Here is a 22,593-nt window from a genome sequence, read left to right on the forward strand (position 1 = left end):
TGTGTTATTACCCCTCTCTTTTGTGTCATATTTTGATGGATTTGCCTTAATTTCAGTTGTAATCTTCTTGGGTCAGGAACATTATCTCTATTGACTGTAATGTGCATTGGCCTAATGGCAGTATATTAAAAAAGAAAAAGTAATTGTACTGTTGAGCAATCTAAAGGTGAGAAAGGGGGCAGGGGGAGCCACCATGTGATATGGGCTCTCACAGGATATTTGTAATCAGCTGGAGGGGGAACAACTGTCTTGCTGCTTTGGAGTCCTGGTTTGCACAGTGTCAGAGCTGAGCCTCGTTTGACAGCAGAACTGTTGGACAGATCCATGCTGAGGTTTGCACTGGAGCAGATGGAAACTTTCTCCAAGTGAACAGAGCAGCAGCCTCATCCACGCGTGTGCACAGTACTTCATCAAGCACTGTTAGCACGGGGGATAGCTTTCCCTGTCTGTGACTTGTTTTTAGATCCTTGGCCCCTCTCCAGTTAGCTCTGGGTTCAGGGGCTTCTGCTTAGCCGTGAGAGGAGGAACAGATGACTGGGAATGCTGATGTCCTGGAAGGAGCCCGGAAAATTACTGGAGAGATGATCTGTGGGTGTGTCTGTGTGACTCCTGTAAGGGAGGCAGCAGGAGTTCTTCACACCTCTGTCTTCACAGGGCATCAGTTTGTCCAGGCAGAGATGTGTATCCTTAGGGATGGAGAGCATGTGCTGAGCTCCCTGTAGAGCTGTCTGGTATTTGGTGTGAATCTGTTCTTCATTCTTTGTAGTGGAGGTGAGTCACCTTTTTCAGTGGTGAGGAGAGGAGGGAGGGTCTCAGGACAGCCATGTGTAACGCTAGAGCTGCCTGTGTGGATGGCTGTGCTTTCCTTCACCCTGTTGGATGCATTTTTCTCTAAAATTGGAAACTTTCTTACCTTTGCAAAAACCTAATAATTTAAAACATCTTCTTCAGATAAGATACACGAAAACAGCCCAGGGTAGTGGCTTTGAGTGTTTTCCACCTCCAACAGACACAAGTCATGGTACGGTCTGAATTCCTGCTAAGTCCTCTGCCAAAACTCAGGGAGAAGTGAACGGATGACAGAGTGTATTTGAGGGCTCAGCAACCTCTCTGTGGGGACAGTATCAACATGACAGTAGTAATTATACACTTTAAAAAACATCTCTTTCTTTCTGCAGGCAGTTGTGCAAAAGTCTTGGGCAGGCTGGAGAGATAGAGCCAGAATCAGAAGGGATCCTGACGGAATATGGTGTGGATTTCTCTGACTTTTCCCCTGAAGTCCTGGAATGCCTTCCCCAGAACCTGCCCTGGGTTATTTCACCAGGAGAGCTGGCCAAAAGAAGAGATTTAAGGTAACAACAAAAAACCTGGTCTGACACTCCTTGGGCTGGTGCAGGGTTGGGCTGTTTTGTTTTGCTTTCTTCACATTTTGTAAAGGCACTGACTTTATTACTGTGTTATATCATGTTATTTATGTGCCATGTTATACCTTTCCTGTGTTAGAAAGCATGGAAAGAAACTACTTTTGAAAGTACTAACAAACCCAGAAGATCAGTTACTTGGCGTAGTATTTTGTGAGGCACAGAGGCTTTTTCTGAAAAGAACAATTGAAAATTGAAAATTTGGTGTTTGGCACCTAATCTGAAAGCTTTATGATTTTGTCTGGGATGTATTATGCATTTTAGTGGTAGTTTTATAGCAGAGATTTTCTGAATGCCTGGCAGATCAATGATCTGGGATGTTCTAATTCTGAGACTTAAGACAAATGAAGACTGTCCACCTACCTGACATTAGCCATCTCTGCAATGTAGTGTTGCTCCCAACCAGCTTTTGGGAACTCCACAGCCTGTTGAGTGGCAGACATTGACATTGCTGGACTACCCAAAACTAGTGGATTTGCTACACTTCTAAGTGTCAGATTTTAGAGACATCCTTACTAAAAAAGATTTAAAGACAAAAGAAAAATGATTTGTTTAGAACCTCGCTTTGCAATAAAGGATGATGCAGGCAGACAAAAACACATTATTAAGGAGGTACAATGTGTTCCACTTCCAGCCTTGCTTATGCTGGAGCATCCTGACTCAATTGGCAGATTCATTGTAATTGTTCATTGTCTTGTGTAATGGTGAGGTGAAGCAGCCCTGATTCCTCTGGACACTGCACTGGTACAAGCACCTGTGTATATGCAACAAGCTCCTCTTCCTCTTCGTTTATCTATGTTACTGCCATGGACATTAGCAATTGGAGCAGATAAGCTGCAAATGTATTTGTACCTGTACTCCAGGTGTTCCTTTGGACCTAATTGTGTTCTGGAGCCTGCAGCCTCCTTACTGTTACAGCTTTCTGGATTTCCACTGCCATACAGTGGAATAACTCGGCAGAGAATCACACTCTTGATTGATTAATGCTAACACTCAGATACCAGATCCAGACTGCAGGCTTCAGGTAGCATTAAAAAAAAAAGTAGATACTGAATGCTGTTGCTCAGCTGTCACTTGAAAGTGCTTATTTTTATATTCTTGACTACAGTTCAGTAGCCTTCTCTGTTTCTTCTGACCGAGTTCTTTTAAGCAAATAAAGAGCTTGACTTGTCTCCAGTCAGACAGTCAGTTTTGGAAACAAATTCCAAGTGCATTTCTTGCTTTTATTGCTGAATTATTACACTGGGACTTATCAAGGTGATAACAGTTTTGCGGTTAAGCCATTTAAATCCCTCTCTGCCCCTTCCTGACCACAGTGCACACTACAAAGTAGATTTCCTTTTGATCCTCTCAAATATAAACATTTAACAGTCAAAATTTTTAAGACAATTATTTGAGCTTAATTTACTAATCCTTTTAATGTCAACTGCCACACTGCTGACTAACCAGTCTGTGGTCTAAACACATATGGCGATAACATGAGACTTCTAGTTATGGAAAATAAAATACAGGTGAGTCTTCCTTGCATTCCCTCACAGGAAGGGGTTTGTCTACCCAGAAAAAAGATGAGTTTTATTAGTAAATGCAGTGTGAATTGTAGGGGAGATGGTGTCAGGTAGTTGGAGACTTGGCTGACATCTCTGATGGATGAGACCAGAAGACTTTGAGACTGTTTTTGACAAGTCCCAACGTAGCTTGGCCTTAACTTGTTATTAGATATCAGCTTTCATATTGTCAGCAACAAGTGTGCTGTGGTCTGCACTGTCCTACAAAGGGCCAGTACACCTGGCCCAGGATGGCATCCAGAGGAACACACCTGAACCTGGGTGTCTGTTCTGGGTGCACATCTGAGTTATGCCTTGTTTTCCAGGGGATCTCACACACGTGCCTCTGTGAGTGCCCATCTTTGCTGTACTTTGTGCATGGTGATCTCTCAGGCTTCCCAGATTACTGTACAGTAGTCTGAGAGTATGATTTTAAATTAATTACCGTGAAATAACAACTCATCTTTTCTCCTAAAACTGACATGTTAACACTTGTAAATAGCTCATGCTAGTTCAGTTTACACATTGCTTGCTGGACTAGAGTAAACACTTGTTAGAGTTTAACTTAAAGTAATTTCACCTCTAGTAAATCCTCTGCAGTTCTGTAACACAGGGCTGTAAATTTTCTAGTGTCATGTCTAAAAGTTGTGGTATTTGGAACTGAGACCCAAAAAATGTCTTGTATTTTTGTGTGTTTCCTCTTCCTGAGATATCTCTTCCTTGTTTCTTTTCATCTTGGGAAATGACCCTTTCCTTCTCAAAAGCCAGTTTGTGTGTTTTGCTGACCAGTGTCCAGGGTGTGGTCTGGGAGTCAGAGTGTGGAGTATGGAGAGAGGGGCTCTGCACCAGAGGTGTTTGTGATTGTGGTTATACATGAAGGTGAGACAATGTGTTTCACTAAGCTGCTTAGCCTGGGCAAGAGGGAAAAGCATTTTATCCATGCCATCTTGTAAATATGTTCCTTGATCTTCCTGCAAGTCTTTCAGTTTTACAGGAAGCCTGTTCTTGCCATGCATATTCTGTTTGGATAACAACTGTGATCTCACCTACACAGGCTGTGTAGCATTGCTTCCAAGAGATCTTTTTCTCCATCATTTCTCCAGTAATAGCTCTCAAAGAAAGATTTACGTAATATTTCAGTATTACTTAAGGCAGAAGAGATCCAAACCTTGTGGATGGCTTGACACTCTGCTCTGCCACTTTTGCCATGGACATCTGTTTCTAACCTGCATGGGTTTATTTGTAAAATTAGACAAGTATTTCACAGGCATTCCTAGCTTACTTATTTCTAAAGAGCACCCAGAACTTCTAATGAAAAGCACTAGGCTAGTATTAGGTGTTGGCATTTCATCCTGCAGTTGCATTTTACAGAGAGCATGAAGGTTCATGAAGTATCAGAGTGTGGTTGAGGAAACTGCTCTTCCAAAGACTTTAAATATGATAATACAGATAGGACTGGAGTGCTCATTTCATTATTCAAGTTGACTGGAATTGGTATTTGTTTCATTAGAAGTTTGGGAAGTGTTTGGTTTCTGCTTTTAGGGAAACATTGGAGGATTAATGTCATAGAGACAAATGTTGATGGGTGCAAAGTTTCAACCACTTTCCGGTCTTTTCCAGTGCTACAACATGTAATTTTCATTTCCATGTTTGCTTTGGGACAAAATGTAGCCCCTGAAGAAAAGAGGGGTGAGGGCAAAGAAGGAAACACAAATTTCAGAGGTGGGTGCAGGAGCTGGGGGCAGAGGGAGGAGGAGGCCATTTGAAGAGGTCTAGCCAGGAATCTAAGAAACCCAAAAGCTATTTCTAAGACTCATTCCAAATGTTTCTAATTTCATTCATATCTTTTTGTTTCCTTTACTGCTTAACTGGGACAAGCAAGTAAAGCCAGGAAAGTCCAATCATAGTGGGAAACAAAAACCTAAATATTGGAGAGAGAAAAAAGGCTGTTCTTTGCAGAGCAATTCTGCCTTTTGCTTGTCTTCCATTGTTGGTGTTACTGTGGAAAATGTATAGCATCACTTTTTTTGGAAAGTGTTAGAACCTGTTCAAGCAGAGATGGTTTATATAGTCTAACGTGGAAGAACTAGAGGATATCTATTTCTTTACCATTTGCCTAATAATAAGTGAGCCTGTTGACCTCCGCTGGACTATTACAAATGTGAAACTTGGCACTCAAAATTGCTTGCTCTAAATTTTCCAGTTGCTTTCTCTTTTTCCATTTGATGTCATCCTGCCAACTAGTGATTTTATTATTATAAACAGGACATTGTATTCACTTTTAAGAAGAAATATGAAGCTGGAGGTAAAATTACAAACTGCAGTTTCTCAGCTGGCAAAATACAAAACAATGAGCTAAAAATACTGAGCAGAGAAAGGGTGTTGTGGTAGGGAACTCTGAAATATCTACAAGATGGATGTGTTCTGAGGAGCAGAAACTGACTGACTTCAGCAGAGAAGGGCTAAACTCTGAAGAATCATCAGATTGTTCAGCTTGGAAGGCAGCTCTAGAGATCATCTACTCCAACCCATTGTTCAAAGCTGGGTTAGCTGGAGCAGGCTGCTCAGGGCTGTGCCCATTTGGGGTTTGGATAGTTCCAAAGATGAAGATTCCACAACCCCTCTGAGGAACATGTTCTGGGGTTCAGGAAAGTGTGTGGTTTTTCCTTCAAATAGATCCTCCTGTGTTTTGTGTCCATTGTCTCTTGTCCTGTTGGATACCACTGGAAATTGTCTTGCTGCCTTCTTTGCTCCCTGTATCAGGTGTATTTTCACATGAAAGGATCTCCCTGCCTGAGCCTTCTCAAAGCTGAACAGTCCCAGCTCTCTCAGCCTCTCCTTGTGGGTCGGATGTTCCGATTCCTTCATCATCACCAAAGCACTTCAGCAAACTTGCAGCACTGTGTTGATATCTCTCTGGTACTGGGGAGCCCAGAACTGGACACAGCCCTCCAGTTGTGGTCTCACTGGTGCCAAGCAGAGGGAATTGAAGGAATGCATCCTTTGGCCTTCTGGCAGCACTGCTCCTAGTGCAGCCCAGGAGGCTCTTGGCCGCCTTTGCTGCAGTGACACATTGTTGGTTCGTGTTTAACTTGTCCATCAGGACATCCTTTTCTGCCAAGCTGCTTTCCAGCTGGTTCTTCCCCAGTCTGTACTGGTGCACAGGATTGTTCCTTCCTGTGTGCAGGACTCTGTTTTTCCCTTTGACCTTCATGAGATTCCCCTCAGACCATTTCTCTGCTGTGTGACCGGCTGATCCTCCCACAAGGCTCAAAGGGCTGCGCACAGGGGCCAGTCAGGATCCACTGCATTGGCAGGAGACAATTAATGCTCACCTGATTCCCTTGCAGGGCAGAGTTGCTGCTCTTTGCTCTTGCAGGCAGATGAATGCAATGAAGCTTTCGGTTAAAATTTGCGTCTTTGTATTTCAGTGCAGGACTTCAATTGCCTTCAGAAATGTGGCATCCTTCCTTTGGCTGATAAGGGGAGAAGAGCAGAGGTGCTCTGCTATGTCCCTCTGCCCACTGGGGAGTGAAGCTCTGCAGCACTGTTGGTACCTGCACTGCAGCTCTGCTTTCCATTTATTTCATTCTCAAGGAGTGTTACAGCTGGTAACAGAGATTAGCACTGTGTATAGTAAGGGTTTGGCAGCGTGGTCTTTGCTGTAGATGCCCGAGGAGATTATTGGCTGATAAAATTAAAGGTGATGGTAAAAATGGCAGCCTTGAGCTGTGCAAGGGGTGTTGGAAGAAAGCAGTCAGCCTCTGAAACAGATGTCTTTCCAAGGCAGGTGGACAACTTTACTTAGGAATGAGTGCAGGGCAGATAAAACATTGTTAAACAGCTTGTTTCCTGGAGATTTTCCACTACAAAAAGCTAGTGTTAAGTAGAGAAAATCTTACTCAGCTATAATAGGATATGTAAAAATGCTCTGGTTTCTGATGGAAACTGAGAAATGACTTGTTTAGCAAATGTATAAGCAACATTGCTACAGAACTGGCTGTTATCTTGGAGTGGAGTGGAGACACAAAAAGGGCCAGATTATGATCTCTGCTGTCTCACTGAGCTGTTCTGTGGCTGATTAAATGTTCTCCATGGAGAGATACACCAGATTAGATACACAGGTGTCATACAAAGGATTACTCAGTGGTGTCTAAGCATATCAGGTGCAGTTCCTCTACAACAGGCTTGATTCCAGACCCTGGTGATGGTGACTGTACCTGCTCTGGCTACTTGTGCTCTCCAGGCAGTCTGGGCAGTTGTACCATTCTTGGACTGATGAGGAGAGCTCGTTAGCTCCTTTCTCTGCCATTAGCTGAGTAAGTAAAACTCTTGAGTAAATATGCTCAAGGTGGTGTTGCCATTGATGTGATTCAGCTCCTTGCTTCTGGTTGGCTTCCTTTGGTCCTCCTCTCTGTTTTCGTAACATTTTCTACTACAGTGTAGCTACAGCAATTATGGTGACCCTGTTTTGAACAAAATGATGCATGGTCTGTACTCTCAGATGCTGTTACCAATGCCTGGTGTACACAGACACAGGGCAGCTTCACCATTTCCCTATAGGAAGGTGCATGTGATCACTGGAAGTGATGCTTCAAGCAGAATTGGTGGTGTGTGGTTGGTTTCTGATCTAGCAGGCCATCACACCTAACCTTGATCTGTTAGAAATCTGTTTCATTGGGAAAAACAGTAGTAACTTTTGCACCTAGATTGTTATACATACAGTCTTGTCTGGATACTTATTTAATGGAAAGAAGTGGAAGGAATAGCAGAAGGAGCTGAGGATAAAATCTTAAATAAGTCTGACAGTGTCTCTGTTTCTTTCTGGATCCACTGGATCACAAGGTGGGGTTTTGATGAACAGAGGAAAGTGCCATATCCTCTCATGTTTATAAATGTTAAGTGGTGCAGTTCAAGTGTGCCAAATGCTGTTTCTCTGCTTGATATCACAGTGTTTTGCTCGTGCCCTGCTCTCACTACAGGTCAGATAGCTCAGGATGGACAAGAGATGAGGTGTCTGAGTCCTGGTGTCAACCCAGGTATCTGTCTCTGGTGCTGTAGCTGAAGAAACCCAGAACTGCTCCAGCTGGTGAGCTGGAGTATCCCTGCTGTGGTATTTCAGAGCTGATCTCTTGGACAGGCTGGTCATTGCAACAAACAGTATTTTCCTTGTGGTTCCCCTCTGATGGAGTGATCTGAAGCATGCTTTAACCTGTCCATCTGTCTCGCTTTTTGGGTGATTGAATCTTTGTTACCAGGTTATTCTCAGATCACTCCATAAAAAAAATGAACAAGCCATAAATCATAATATAGATGGCCCAAATGCAAGTGTATGAGGCAGAACTGTCCTGGAGATATCACAGCATGGATTAGAAGTGGGACAGTCTGGAAAAGACTAGCAAAAATATTCTGGGAGATAAGGGATTGATTTACAAGGAAGGATTAACTGTTCAATGTGTATCTGCCAACACTGCAACTAGAAGGTTGTGAAAGATATAGTAGTTGATAGTTAAAAATATGTAGACCAAAATGAAAAAATGAGAATCATTTACAATGGTGGGAGGATAGAAAGGGGTGTTATAAGGACAAGTAGGGTATAACAAAGAGGAAGCTTTTCCTGTCCAACCCAAAATAGACTGTAGTGTAGACTGCTAAAGAAAGGGCTGGAAACTCCATCACTAAAGATGCTTGATACCATACAGGAGAAAGTCCTTGCAAATGTATTGTCATGAGCAGCCTGGCTCATACCTATGGGGGCTGGATGACCTAATGTCTCTTCCATTTCTAGCCCTGTGCATCTATGATTAAAGTAGTTTATATAATGCAAGTGCATTTTCAATTACACTTTGCTTTCTTGCGTGGGATAGTGGTGGTGCAGAGAACTCATTATATTTGTGGCACAATTACAGCATGACTTGTAGGAAATACTGCTGGTACTTGGCCTCCCAGAGACTCTGATCTTGTTTATAATATATGTTGGTTTTTCAAGCCGTATAGGTATAAGCCTGCAGTGCTCTTTTTTTCTGTCTTCCCCCTTACTTGGAGGTGATAAATATGGAGGAAATAATAGAAGGGTAAATAGAAGGAATAATTGATTCTGGTTCAGCAATCCAGTGAGCAGTCCCTGGTGAAAATGTGAAAGTTTATTGCTGTAGATGTGTAATACACCAGGAGTCATTGTCAGCTGCTCTCTTGGACAGAGGTCTGTTTTCTGAACCAAGACAGGACATTAGCTAAAACATAAACACAGAGAAACTAAAAAGAGTAGTGCTGGTTTGAAGTTGGGCTTTCAATGCATTTTGTGCTCTGCTGGATTTTTGGTAGTTTATAACGCTCAGTGTTTGGAGGGATTAGTTTTTGTTTCCAATTATTTTATAATTTTAGTTAGTTTTGAAATTTATGCACCGTGCCAAAAGAGTTTTGTGATGTGTCAAGTATTTATGTCAGTCTGTTACAGGGTATTCAGAGTGCCATCAGAGATTTGTCAGGGTACTTCTCTTGCAGGCATATTTTAAAAATATATTCCTTTTAAGAGGCTGTCTTGGAAGCAGCCACTCTTGGGTTTTAGCTAAAATCTGCCAACATCAAGTGTGACAAATGTGGTAGACACTACAAGTAATAAATGTCTTTAGGAGTGAGATGTTAAAGTCTCAAATGCTCAGGCACTGATTGGTCTGTGAAATGTCTCTTGGAGAAAGGGTACTTCATCCCTATTTGAGTGATGAATATTGGCAGAATTGTGCAGGTCCTGTGCTTATTGGCCCTTTGTAACAAACGTGCACCAGCACTGTGGTTGAGCTGGGTTTACTTGTGATTGAAGAACGAGATTGATTTTTGTGGTTGCCATAACAACTGGATTGGTGTGTGAAAAAATGTTAGTAGCATTCACTGGAATGAGTTGACAGCTCTAGGATGCCGGTTCCCAAATTAAAACAACTGTTTCCAGCTCTGAGAAATGGTATCTGCTTAGCTTTTGCAAGATGGTGCTCAGCAGGGTCTTAGAAATGACCTGAAGAGCTTAAAGATTTTAAAAGTGCCTTTGCTATGCCTGATTTTAAAATGCCAGCTTTGAGCTGGAGTTAATAAGAGTAAACCAGGAGGCTGAGCTTTCACTCCCACCAGGCTATTGTATGTATTCACAAAGTGGAGAGAACAGGACAATCTAAGGAGTCCCTAGAAGAATGTAAATGCACTGCAAGTGTCTAGACATGCAGTCACTCGTACTGTAAATGTCTTAGCACTGACATACTCAAGTTTAAAGAGTATGCTTTGCACTACTGAAACTTTAATAAACAATGGTCATTCCTGTCTCACCTCCAGCTGAAGCAGTCTGGACTTTGGAAATGGGCTGATGCTTCTGCAAAAGATTCAGCTTGGTGCTTCAGGAGCCTTTGGGTGACTGGAGGGACTGTGGGCCATGACAGCTGAGCCTGGGGCAGGGCAGGGTGGCAGTGTGTAACCACTGAGCTGGTTGAGTCTTGAGTGCTAGAGTTCACAGACAGCAACTTTCAGTCACCTTCAGGCTTCTGGTGTGTTCTTTGTTCTCTTTTGTATCTTTTTGAGATGTGTTGGTCCTTGTAAATGTCCAGTGGACATCACAAGATACTGCTTGGTCTGAAATTTGCTCATGGGAGGGGAGTTAGAATGGGAGTGGTAAATGAGCTAATTAAGTTCAGATGCCTTCATTCTATCTATCCCTGTCCTAAGACAGGGAAGTGGAGAGGGAGGTGCTGATCTCTTCTCCCTGGTGACAGGACATGTGGGAATGGTTCAAAACTGCACCAGGGAAAGTTTAGACTGGATGTTAGGAAACCTTTCTTTACCAAGGAGATGGTCAAACACAGTAACAGGTCTGCTGGAGAGGTGGTCAATGCCCCCAGCCCTGTCAGTGTTCAAGAGGTATCTGGACAAAGCCCTTAACTACAACATGCTGTAATTTGGTCAGCCCTAAATTGGTCAGGCAGTTGGACCAGATGATTGTTGTTGATTCCTTCCAATTGAAATAGTTCTATTCTATTTCATTCACTTCCCTTCCATATCCTTGTATTTCAGCCCCTGTGTCCGGGTTTCCTGTTGGAAGACTCAGTGATTCCCTGCTCAGCCCCTTCCTTAGGTGCTTTGATTTTCTTGCAAAGAATCTCTCTCTTTTTCTCTCATGAGACTTGGCAGTCTAATTTCTGCCCACAGCCCCATTCCTGAGCAGTCCAAGTTCAGACAAATGCCACAGTTGGGGCTTCAACCCGAGTGACTTGAGATGGTGGTGGCTGCTGCCAGGACCAGGAGGAGTGGTGATCTGTATCACACAGGAGCATGGGCATGGTTTGGCTGCCAGCTGACTTGTGCTTGTGTTGCCTGGTGAAATTCCTCCGTCCTCTGCTTTGCCTGGTGTTTGAATAGCTGGGTCATACTTTGCTTCTTTAGGCCTCTGCCTGCTGTGAAAGGTTACACCAGCTGCTAAGGACAACGTCTTGCTTCATGAAGGGTTTGCTGATGCTCTAGTGGGTACCTGCAGCTCTCTGGTATTTCATGTTGTTGGCATTTATTCATGGTGAGAAAATGGGCTCCATGTCTCCACTGGTGAGTTGACTCATCTATGTGCTGCTGCTTGGGAAGATCACACAGGAGGATCTGAAGGGTGCTGCTTTGTCTACTGTTCACAAAACTGGCACTTTTCTCAAGGCAGCTGGAAAATTGCCCTGTTAACACCCAAGCTGTGCCCAGCTGGGTGGTCATGCCAGAAACCTTGCCTCTAATACAACCTGAGCCCATGGTTGCCATTGCAATGTTTCATCCTGATCCAGCTAGCCTCTCTCTTGAGCAAAGAGTGAGCCCTTACCACTGGAGTTTGTAATCTCCTGATGTCGTAGGTGTTCATGTTGTATGGTTAAACCAAGTTATATGTTTAATTCTGAACAGTTTACCTGGCAAAAATGAATATATTTTACCAATATTTGAGGCACAAACTGTGCAGTGTTTTCTCTGCTGATTCTTGTGAATACCTTAGCATAGATGTATACATAGATGTATGTATTTGCACAAAGTAAAACAAACTGCTGTTGCAGTCCTGTGATCTGTGAACATTTTAATTGCCATGACGGTAATTCCAGCTCACCAACAAACTGCTTATCTTACCTCTACTGCTGCACTAGCCATTTATTTTAGGTGCTGTTAAAGGTAAAAAGACTAACTGCTCTGCAGACATGCTTGTCTGCTTTAATTAGTCTTCCTGAAGCTGCTCAAAGAGCACTGCACTTAATTAGCTTTCCTTAAATTAGGATTGATATACCAACCTGTATAGGTTGACACCGTCATTACTGTCTAATAAACGAAGTGCTCTATTCTGTAATTTCTTTTTCCCCAGGTGGTTGATTTGCAAGATGCCAGACAGAGCCAGCTTTAGTAGGGCCCTTGTCACTGCCTTGGGGCTAGAGGTTGGCCAGTGCTGCTGGGGCTGGCAGGGTCTGGGCAGTCTGGGTGGCTCCTCCTTTCCTGACTTGCTTGCAGGTCCACCATGGCCACTTGTGAGCAGTTCCCCTGATCCTCCCAAAGTCTTGCAGGCATTGCCTTGTTCTGGTGCTGAACCTCTGAATCAAGGAGAAGGGAGGAAAGATTTTGTTCTTCCATTGGCAGAAACTCCATGCCAGAGCAAGTTCATCTCTGCAAAGCTGCTTTGGTCGTCTGTTTTACATGAAAATGGTCCTGTAAAAAGTGGAAGTTGCCACAATGAGATGTTTTGGGGTTTTTTTGACAAGCATTGTGAGGTTCTTAAAGGCACATATTTATCTCCAGTCCTTTCCAGCATGAACACCAGAAAATCTCTTAACTCTGTGTGTCTCTATCTCTTAAACGATTTTCTTTTAACCAAATGGTGTGTATGTGGGAAGGAGTGGACTTAGATCATCTCATTACTTTTACAAAGTATGTTTTCACAATTTGAAATTAATACACCAGATTTTTATTAGGTGTGATTACAATGAGAGATGCTTCCTTTGAGGCCCTGAAAGATGGGAGAGAGGGGGATGATCAAAATCCTTAACCCACAAGGTCACCTTGATAGCACCCCATAGAGACACTGCCAGTTTGTATATACCTGTAGTCAATCATGCAAATGTGTATGCATGTAGCTGTGGATTTAAGTAACATCAGCAGGTGCACGAAACATTCTGTCCCTTGTGGTTTAATGAAACAGCTCACTGCAGGCTGGTCTTGGTACTGGTTACAGTCAGAAAAGTGGTTTGATCTCTCTGATCTCCCTTCTGCCACCTCCCTTGGGGTATTGCACAGCCAGACAGGATGGCCAGGGCAGGAATTGGAACAGCCCCTTCCTCTTCACAGGACAGACCTGGTGCAGGGGTGGCTGGTGGAGGTGCCAAGGGAGGGGACAATTTGCAGAGCAGTGGGCAGGCTATGCTGCCAACACCCAGGCTTCCACCCTTGCTTCCATTGCACTGCCTGATTCTCCAGGATGAGAGACAGCTCTCTGTGGGTCCTGGAGATAAAAGTGGTACCACTGGGCCTGGAGGAAGAGCAGGAGGAGATGGCTGAAAGACCATGAAGGAGCACATGTGCCAGGTGCTGCCTTCAGGCTCAGAGCTGCAGTCCCATCATTCCATGGATCCCACATGCCAGCTCTTGTTCCTATGGCCATCTGAAACTTCTTCAGTAATAAAAACTGAAAACTAGAAATATGATTAATCACACTTAATGTTGTTACTGGTGAGCTGAATTCTCTCAGAAAATTTTGTCTAGGTGTAGTCCTGTGTGCCAGGATTATCTTACTGCTGTGGACTTGGAGCTCTTGCTGTGAGGTTGGCTCCTCTTGTCCCATTGACTACCTGGCCATTGGTTCTGCAACACTTCTGCAGTGTCCTTATGCCAAGGAGTATCATGCCTTGTTTTACTTGATCAGTGACTTTCTTACCTCACCTTGCAGTCTGTGCCCAGAATAAACTGCCTGTGACAAGCTAAAAGTCCAAGTCCTTTGAATAGTTCTAAAGGAGAAAAAGATCTGAGCCTGGTGGTTAAACACATCCACCCTGGTGGGAAATGCTAAATCAGAATTTGGACCTCACTACAGCTTTGCATCTGTGAGTTTATGGATCTCAGATGGCTGTGAGCTGTGTCTGTGCTGGCCATTCCTGTGTGAGAGACAACTCAGAGCCAGCCAGCACATCCCCAAGGGCAGCAGGCTGAGCACAAAGGGAGGCTGGGGCTACCCCACCAGACTTACAGGTTTGGACTCTCTGAACTGGGACCACCATTGGCCTCTGCATTACCCTTGACTGGCCAAATATATCTCAGCAAAACAGCCTGTTAGTTGCTACCATTTTATAAATGTGGCAAAATATTTGGCACCCCTGTTTTTCTGCTCACTTCTATTTAGGGCAGGCTGCAAATATGCACTTTGTTGAAACCAATCTGTGAATTTTTTAACTGTCTGGAGCTGCAATTCACAATGGGTGGCAGATGCTTCTAGCATCTGGGATAAGCTCTGTATTCCCCTGACACAGGAACCTACATTCTCTTTGAAGCAGCTCTTAACTTTTTCCTTGCTCACTTGCTAGATAAAGCAAGCCATTTGTGTCCATTCAGTTGACTCTTTTAAATGAAATAACTTAAAGATTTACTGGCTGAGGAGGGTACTTTATACTCTGTGCATTAGTGGGACCTGATGTAAATACAGGCTGGCACACGTGTGTGCCCATACTGTTTGTAGTATAGGAGTGTCCATCTGCATGTGCACAACTCCCTAAAGAGAGTTCCATGGTGCCTTGGAGTGGTGGTATCCTGAAATTCCATCTTTAGGTGGAATTTTAAGGAATACACGTTTATGGAAGTATGGTTGTTTGCAAACCTTTAAAAATTCATTGATTTTTAGTGCTGGCACCAACAGATCAAAGTCCTGGTGTAGTTGAAAGATTTTATATCTTTCAGTGTCACAGTCTCTTAATTTGTTTAGATGCATGCAAAGGATCAGAAACTAATGTGCATCTGGGGATTAAGGCAGCTTTGCTATCCAGTCTGAAAGCCAGCATATTCCAAAATTATTTCAAAGTCTCAGAAGGCAGTGAAGTGCTTTACTGATTTTTATGTCTTTGAAAATCTCTGTTTAGTGTGCCTGGTGGAATTACATAAATAGATGCTGCCAGCTGTCTGACACCAGCAGATAGCACCCAGAGCATTTCAGTGTGGAAGTGGTAGGTCTGCTAAGCTGGGGACACTGCTCTCACTGACATAGCACCCGTACAAAAAGACTAAGACTTTCTAATTCCATGTACACTTGCTCCTTTAAGAATTCACTATAATTTTCTCCTCCCACCTCTCCTACCCCTGGAGTAATACCAGTGTTTATGCTCTAAGAAAAATAGTGTGTGTTTGGATTATACATCTCTAGGAGGGAGTTGCCATCATGATATGAGTCTTTCTGTGGCAAAAAGAAGAAAAGCAGTGGTCTGATCTCTTCCGTGGCAGCCTCAGCCTATACCATTGTGCTTAGGGATCTTTTAACTAGGGAGGGGCTGAAGTTACTCTAAAAGTTAAGATAAAAGCAAAATAAACCAGCAAACCCATTTCTGTACTGACCTCATTGCTCTTCAGCTCTGGTTCCATATTCCTCACAGTGCTTGGGAGAACTCTGCTGTAGTCCAGAGGTCTGGGAAAGAAGTTGCTGTAGGACAACCTGGGATGAAGGGAGGCCCTGAAGCAAGAGTTTAGGACATTTTATTTGTTGAATGCTTCAGGTTTTGTGTCTCACTGGTGCCAGGCTCTGCTCTATTAAAAGTGGTGGTTCCTGAGTCAGATGTTTTTTTGTCCCATCTGTGTGGCCCTAGACCATAACTGTGGTCCAGCTTGGTGTGCTCCCAGTGTTCCTGCCACCCACTGCTGCAGGACAGGGCAGGGCTGCAGGTTCCAGATGCCACCTGGTACAGCACATGCAAAAGGATGTTCAGCTTTTCCTGAGGACCAAGTTGATTTGTAAGCTCTAAGGAGCTGATTGCCCTTCCTATCCCTTTCACATTTTCCCTATTGAACCTGATTTTCCCTTTGGTCCATAACTGGCAGTGTAGGTTTTGTGCAGTCCAGCGTCTTCTGGGTGTCTTTACTGGGACCAAAACTCTCACTCAGTTTTGTCACACTCAGCTTGGTTTGTACGTGTTTCAGTGCCTCTGCTCTGTGCTAGATGTGCTCATGGAGTGTCAGATGGTGTGACATCTACTCTTTGGCATAGGCATGAGGGTTATTTGTGTTCCATTTAGCTTTGCAATTAGGAACAATCTATTTTTACTCTAGCTGCAAGGCATCTAGACTTTTTCCTGCTTGTTTCTTTGGAGTGAACTTGATGGGCTAAATTGTTTAGTTTTTATGAGGGAATATCTGTAATGAAATGAAAACTACTAAGACCAAGCAGTTAAACCAAAAAGAAAAGTGAAAAAATGTTCAAGGAGATTTACTTGTCTAAACAGTTTTTTAAAAAATAGATTTAGTATTCAGATTAGATTGGAAGATGTTGCAGCAGAGTCTTCTGAAAACATGGTTGTTGTTGTCTGGATGTCTCTGATGGGCTCTGTTTTGATACCTTCTTCATGACTGGGAGATAAATTTTCCTTTTCTTTTTTTCTTTGGATAGGAAAGAATGCATTTTCACCATCGACCCATCAACTGCCAGAGATCTTGATGATGCTTTATCCTGTAAACAACTCCCTGACGGTATGAGATATATTTTACAAAATACTTCTAATGTTTGTATTCAGCTGTTGACACTCTACTATCTATAATTTGTCCTGAAGTATTCTTTGCCAAATATAAGTAGAGTAATAAACTAGTTCTCCTCCTGTTGTTTTAATTGCTTGTTTTGAAAAATCTTGGAGGAGACGTCTTCAAGCTGCACTCAGTCTTGGTGTTAGAAAATGCAAAGGCACAGTGTTTTGCATAATCAGAGCTGTAATTTGATTTGAGCAGATCTCAGCTGTCTCCAGTCTTTATGGGAGTTACAGCTGAATAGCTAATACACCTCTCCTGCAGGCTAAAGTCGAGTGGAACTTTGACCTTGTGTTTGCAGTCCATGAGTAAAGGAATCCAGTTTTTGAAGGTCACTGGCTGAATTGTTTTTGGTGTTTATGGGATGCTGGGAAGTGTCAGATGAGCACAGTGTGCCTTATAAGTTGTGTTTTTCTTCTCATTGCCTTCTGAGCTTTCTCTTCTGCCTTATTTGTACTTTACTATGCTGTAAGCCAACAGAACAGAAAGTAAAGCTCCAGAAGCCAAATCTTGATGATTATGACCAAAGGAACTTCTCTCTTGTGAGCTTACTTTGCCATCCAAACTTGGCTCATTTAGTTTGATAAGATCCAGTAACAGACTTGGTTAGAAATACTGCATGATTAGATTAGCCTATATACCCCTAATGATGAAGATAAAGTTTTTTTTTTTTGGTATGGGTTTAGTTTTTCTTGCTCTTGCTTATCATCACAATATGATGACATCTAAGACATAATTTCCATTTTTTAAAGTTGATTTCATACTGTGCAATGTGGCCAATGAATTGTAGTGTCATTTAGACCCAAGTACAGAGTACTATAACAGTGCTATAAAATGGATAAAAAAAGCACAGGTGAAAGACAATTTGAGGCCAATAAAATTAATTGTAGTGTACAATAGCAATTTTGAGAGAAGATTAAGGAAAATTTGCCATTCTGTTTCACAGAAAATTGGGAATCTTCTTGAGAGATCCTAAGCTGAGCTCTGTTCTCCCTCTTTCCACTTTGTCATCTGAATCACTGTAGGTTTATGACAGTGTTGTGATCACACAGGTCCTCAGCTCTAAAGTGTTTTAGCTCTGGCTTCTGAGCATTTACTGTTCCATACATGTGGGTTTTAGATGCTGCAGGAGCCATTCAGTGAGCTGGTTTGTGGTGCATACATCTGCATTGTTCTCTTATCCATTAGGCGTTTGGAGAAAGTGTTCAAAGAATGTGTGAGTGTGAACAAGAATTCTTCACTGCCAGAAAGCCTGAAAAGCCATTGCAGCTCTGCCACTCGTGCTTGGGGCTTGTGGGTGTATGCAGTGGTGGGGAATGTGACCATCCTTGAAGTCTGCCTTGTCTTTCCAGCTCCAGCAGAGGAGAAAAGAGGCAGTCAAGTGAATGCACTCACTGGTGGCTGTCCCCTCGCAAAAGCCTTTGGTGACCCCCATAGATCATTTTCCTTGAACCATTAGCTGGGAGCCTGCCCTCAGCAGCCCTTTATGTGCCAGATCTCTGCCTTTTGGTTGGAGCTATGCATCCTTCCTGGGCTCATTTCACCTTGTTCTCCCCTCAATGAGATGATGCTCTGAGCTGGAGCCTTCCTTAAGGGTGACCTTATCTGTGCCTGTCCTGGGTGTCCTGTGCTCAGCCTCTCCTTTCAGCTGTGATCTGCCCACACTCCATCACCACCTCAGCTTTTGGCTGAAGAAATTGAAATTTACTCTCTGGAAAATTTACTCTGAAAAGGCCAGTTTTGGTGCACGTTTTAAATCAGTGCAGAAAGAACCACCATGGAAATACCTTTTCATTTATTTTGAAGTCTGTGGTGTTTATTCTGAGAAGACCCGGTGGCTCAGGAGAAAGTGCAGGCAGGAAACCAGGTCCTGATGGTCTTTGGTGCAGTTGTAATCCATTCAGGAGGGAGCTGAGCAGTGGGGTGGGAGTGGCTGCATCCTTCACACAGGTGTGGTGGTTGCCTGGCCAGCTCAGCCCAGGTCCCTGAGCAGGCAGAGGAAGGAAATCTCAGCACATCAGAAAACTGTGCATCAGTGTTGGCTGAAAACATGAGAGATCCTGAGGCAGAGATGTCCAGTCTAGTAGCTGGAATCATCTCCATTTATGAGGTTCTTGATGTCATACAAGGAGATGCCTGCAGAGTCTTTGCAGTGAAAATGAGCAATAACAGCAGCTAGGAACTGTACTGATGGACTCTCATCCTTTATCCTTTCAATATGCTGCTGTTTTGTTGTGCTGTTTTAGGCACAAACTTGATGCAGCATTTCATGGACCTTCTTCTCAGCCTACTGTTGTTTGGTATTGAAATGCTAAAATATAAAGGTTAATTTTTAAAAATACTTCCTGATCTGAAGAACTCAATTGTAACATTATTTTGCAAGCCTCCTATAAGGGATATCTGTTTTTGCATGCAGTTGGCAGTATAAGATGTATTTTGTGCCCATTTCTAAGGTGTCACTTTAGAGATACAGCTGCAGAGCTTGTTGTCCAAGAGACCAGGTGTTGGATCCTCAGCCAGGGTTTGAGCATCACATAGTCTCTGTTCCTAGCAGGAGGAGGTAACAGAAATGTGTGTATTCATATTTCTTGACACACATTCTTTATTGCAGTCCTTATTTTGCATCCTGATGGGGAATTTAGAGATAGTTCTTTCCATCAACCATTTCCTGGCTGGCACTGGGCTCTGTCTAGGTGGGGACATGCTTCTCTTCAGTTTGTGGCACAGGGGACTTCTGCCCACAGACCTGCAGCTGGCAGAAAACACCCAGATTCATCTTGTATCACAAGTTCCTGGGTCGTTTTCTTGCATGCAGATTGAATATCTCTGGACTTGTTACTTTTTTGTCCTGGTGTGAATTGAGCCTCTTGCTCAGTGATTGTCAGTCTGTGGTTCACTGGCTCCTGTGGCAGTACATGGGGTACTATTATGAAATGTGGCTGGTAAAAGCAGGGGTAATAAGTCCATCAGCATATGTAAAATTTTCTAAGATATCTGTACTATGACTTAAAATTTTTTCAGGGATTTCCAGACTTAGAAAGGTCCAAAAACAGGGAGTCCTTTGGGGTCACTTCTTTGCAAAGTTGTGGCTGTTCCCAGCGCTTCGGTGTTTAGGAGAGCCCCTATGGGAACCTCAATCTTGTGCTTAGTAGAGCCTTTTGACATATTTTGGAGGTACCCTGTGAACTCCTGGCTCTAAAAGTTGCTATGATAGCTGCAATTATTATGACAAAGAGTTGTTTTAGAAGTTAAGAGTGTGTCCAGGTCTGGCAAGGCTGAATCTCTCATGAGGGCAAAGTTGTGTTAAGAGTTAAAACAGCTTTTATTCCAAATGTAAACGTGGTTACAAGAAATTATTATTTTTTCCATCTCTTTTGCCCATATGTAAAACACTTAAAAAAACCTCACCAAAAAAATCCCAACATGAGCAAACCACAAATCTTGGCATCCTCTTGATGTCAGGAGATCTCCAAAAATCAACAGAGAATGCAGAACCCAATTCAGAATTCTCTGTTGGTGTATAGCACACTGAATTTCTAGAAAAAAACACATTAATTGCCTATACTTCTTCTATCAGACAGCTAAATCAGGGCATTTCAGAAGGTTTTAGAGAATTAAATTGTCTTCAAGCATTCATTGCTAATTTATTCAAGACTGTGACAGTTTCTGCCTTGGAGGATCTTAGGCACCAGGCAGAGAGAGAAGTGACTGTTTTGGCACCTTTGTGGAGTTTCAAGCCTTCTCAGTGTGACCCTTATCATGTCTGCTCAATGGATGGAGGACTCAGCCATGTTACATCCTCAGTAAAAGATGGAAAGGAATTTTTTTTTTTGCTAAAGTAGTTCACAAATCTATCATAAAGAACTACACAGTAGCAGAGTGTCACTAGCAAAGGAAGCATGGGATGGCTTTGGGAAGAGCTGTATTTTTAATGGAACTCACAGTAGGATATTGCACCAGTTGGAAACTTTTCCAGGGATATATGTTTTAAGTGGGCCAGTCTGGTTTTGAGAGGATTTTATATTGGAGTCTGTTTCTGATTAACGGCCGTGCTCCTCGTTATTGTTTAATGATAGCAGTAGGGAGGTGAGCTTGCTGCTCACATTTGTGAGTGTATATTTTAAAAGAGATCAGCTCCAATAAAGAAGGAAAATAGGGTTATTTATGTAACAGCTGCAGAAATATGAACAAACTGTACTCCATTTAGATGATTCAGCATAACCTTGGAGTAAGAGATGGCTCTGGCCTGCACCTAGTTTCTGCAGCCTTTGTAGAGCTTTCGGGGTAGCTTGAGGTTTTCAGCAAGTTCATTTCAGTCAATGCTCTTTTGTGATCCTTTCTGCACGTCTTCTAGCAAATTACTGCAGCCAGGAAGGCACAGCAGAACCATTCTCAGGTCATATGGATGTCGTAGAAAACAGCTGTACTGTTTTCAAGCCTGAATGTTTTCACCCAGGGTGCAGAGGTTTAGAGATTTATTCTGATCTCAGCGTGGCAGGTGACCTGTGAGTCCCAGTGATACCAGGAATGTTTGTCACACTTTCCAAATCTCTTCTGGGAATTATCTACTAGTGGTGCTTGTATTTCTGGTAATGTACACTACTGATGCAGTTGTGTTTGAAAGCTGCTTAATGGTAGGAGGAGTAGAAGTGGAATTTGGCACATTTCAAGGCAGACAATTCCTTCTAGTGAAAGGTCAGGCCGTGATGGGAAAAGATGCAGCAGCAGAAATTATGGGGCAGTATTTCTGTGGGGTTGTCTTTTGATACTGATCTCAAAGCAGTGCTTTGGGCTGTACTAACAGAGCTTCTGTACATCTTTTATTTGTATATTAATAACTAATATTGTGAACTAATGGCTCTCACTTGTGGTTTTTTTCATTCCTGTATTCTTACAGTCTTTTATAAAGTAATTCAAGTTCAAGTAATTTACATCCTTTTTAGGAGGAACTGTTGTACTACAGAATAGAAATATGTTCTACAGACTGTTTACCATGGTTTCCATATCCTTAGTGACTCTGGTTTTCAACATTTTGGAGTGAGGCCATAGGTAGATACAATCATTGACTCTTCCCAGTATTTGCCCAATGACCTAAATAAATGGTGCTTCTGCAGCCCCTTGTTTTTTTCTGTTTCCCTTAAATCCATTCAATCTGTTGGTGAATTTTAATCAAATGTACCTAAGGGCAATGGAATACAAAAGTCAAACACATTGTGTTTCTAAAAGTAAAATGGGGTATAAGCAAAGAAGAGAACTTTTCTTTGTGACCCAAATCTGGGAATAGTGCAGTATGACTTTTCTGCTTAGCACAAAGTTCCTTATGAGCTGCAGTTTTTGAGAACAGATCTGCAGAGACTGACTTAGATCTCTGTTCAAGGAGCCTATTTCACATGTTTTGGTAAAGCCAACTTACATTGTGCCAAGTGTTGATAAAGTTCGGCCTTGTCCACTGCAGGTGTCCAGGCTCTGGGGCTGCTTTTCTTAGATCTGGACAGCTTAATAGACATCTCCTGGTGTGTGAGCTCCAGAATCTTGTGCTTGGAAAACACCTGTAGAGCCCTGGTAGCCCCAAGATATTCTCTACCATCTCAGGTGGCCACCTGGTCTTTCTCTCCTTTCACCTGCATTCTTTCCTGGTGTAGTTTGCAAACTCTTAGGATGTTTTAATTTTGCAAAGTTCTGTGCATTTGTATTTTGCTTTTTAAGATGTAAATATTCCCTCTTCTATTCAGCTTTGTCTCCCTGACCACTTAATGACTGCAGGGTGAGATTTGCTCTAGCAAAATGTGGTACAGGACCCTTCAGCAAATCCCTTTGGTCGCTGCAGGACAGAGTAGCAGGAGAGTTTGTAACTGGAGTCTTGCTGTGCA

At 42.9% G+C, this 22,593-nt stretch overlaps 1 protein-coding gene across 2 annotated transcripts in view; it reads left to right on the top strand.

Moving 5' to 3' along the window:
- The window catches only part of DIS3L2 (DIS3 like 3'-5' exoribonuclease 2), a 180,868-nt gene that overhangs the window by 76,203 nt on the left and 82,072 nt on the right, over positions 1 to 22,593 (top strand). For both annotated transcript variants that reach the window (XM_033069041.1, XM_033069042.1), the window contains exons 10-11: positions 1,179 to 1,352; positions 16,593 to 16,672. In XM_033069041.1, coding sequence (XP_032924932.1) covers positions 1,179 to 1,352; positions 16,593 to 16,672 — 254 coding nt within the window. The remainder of the gene's footprint in view (positions 1 to 1,178; positions 1,353 to 16,592; positions 16,673 to 22,593) is intronic.

The sequence above is a fragment of the Catharus ustulatus genome, chromosome 10 (assembly GCF_009819885.2).
Source record: "Catharus ustulatus isolate bCatUst1 chromosome 10, bCatUst1.pri.v2, whole genome shotgun sequence".
NCBI classification, from domain to species: Eukaryota; Metazoa; Chordata; class Aves; order Passeriformes; family Turdidae; genus Catharus; species Catharus ustulatus.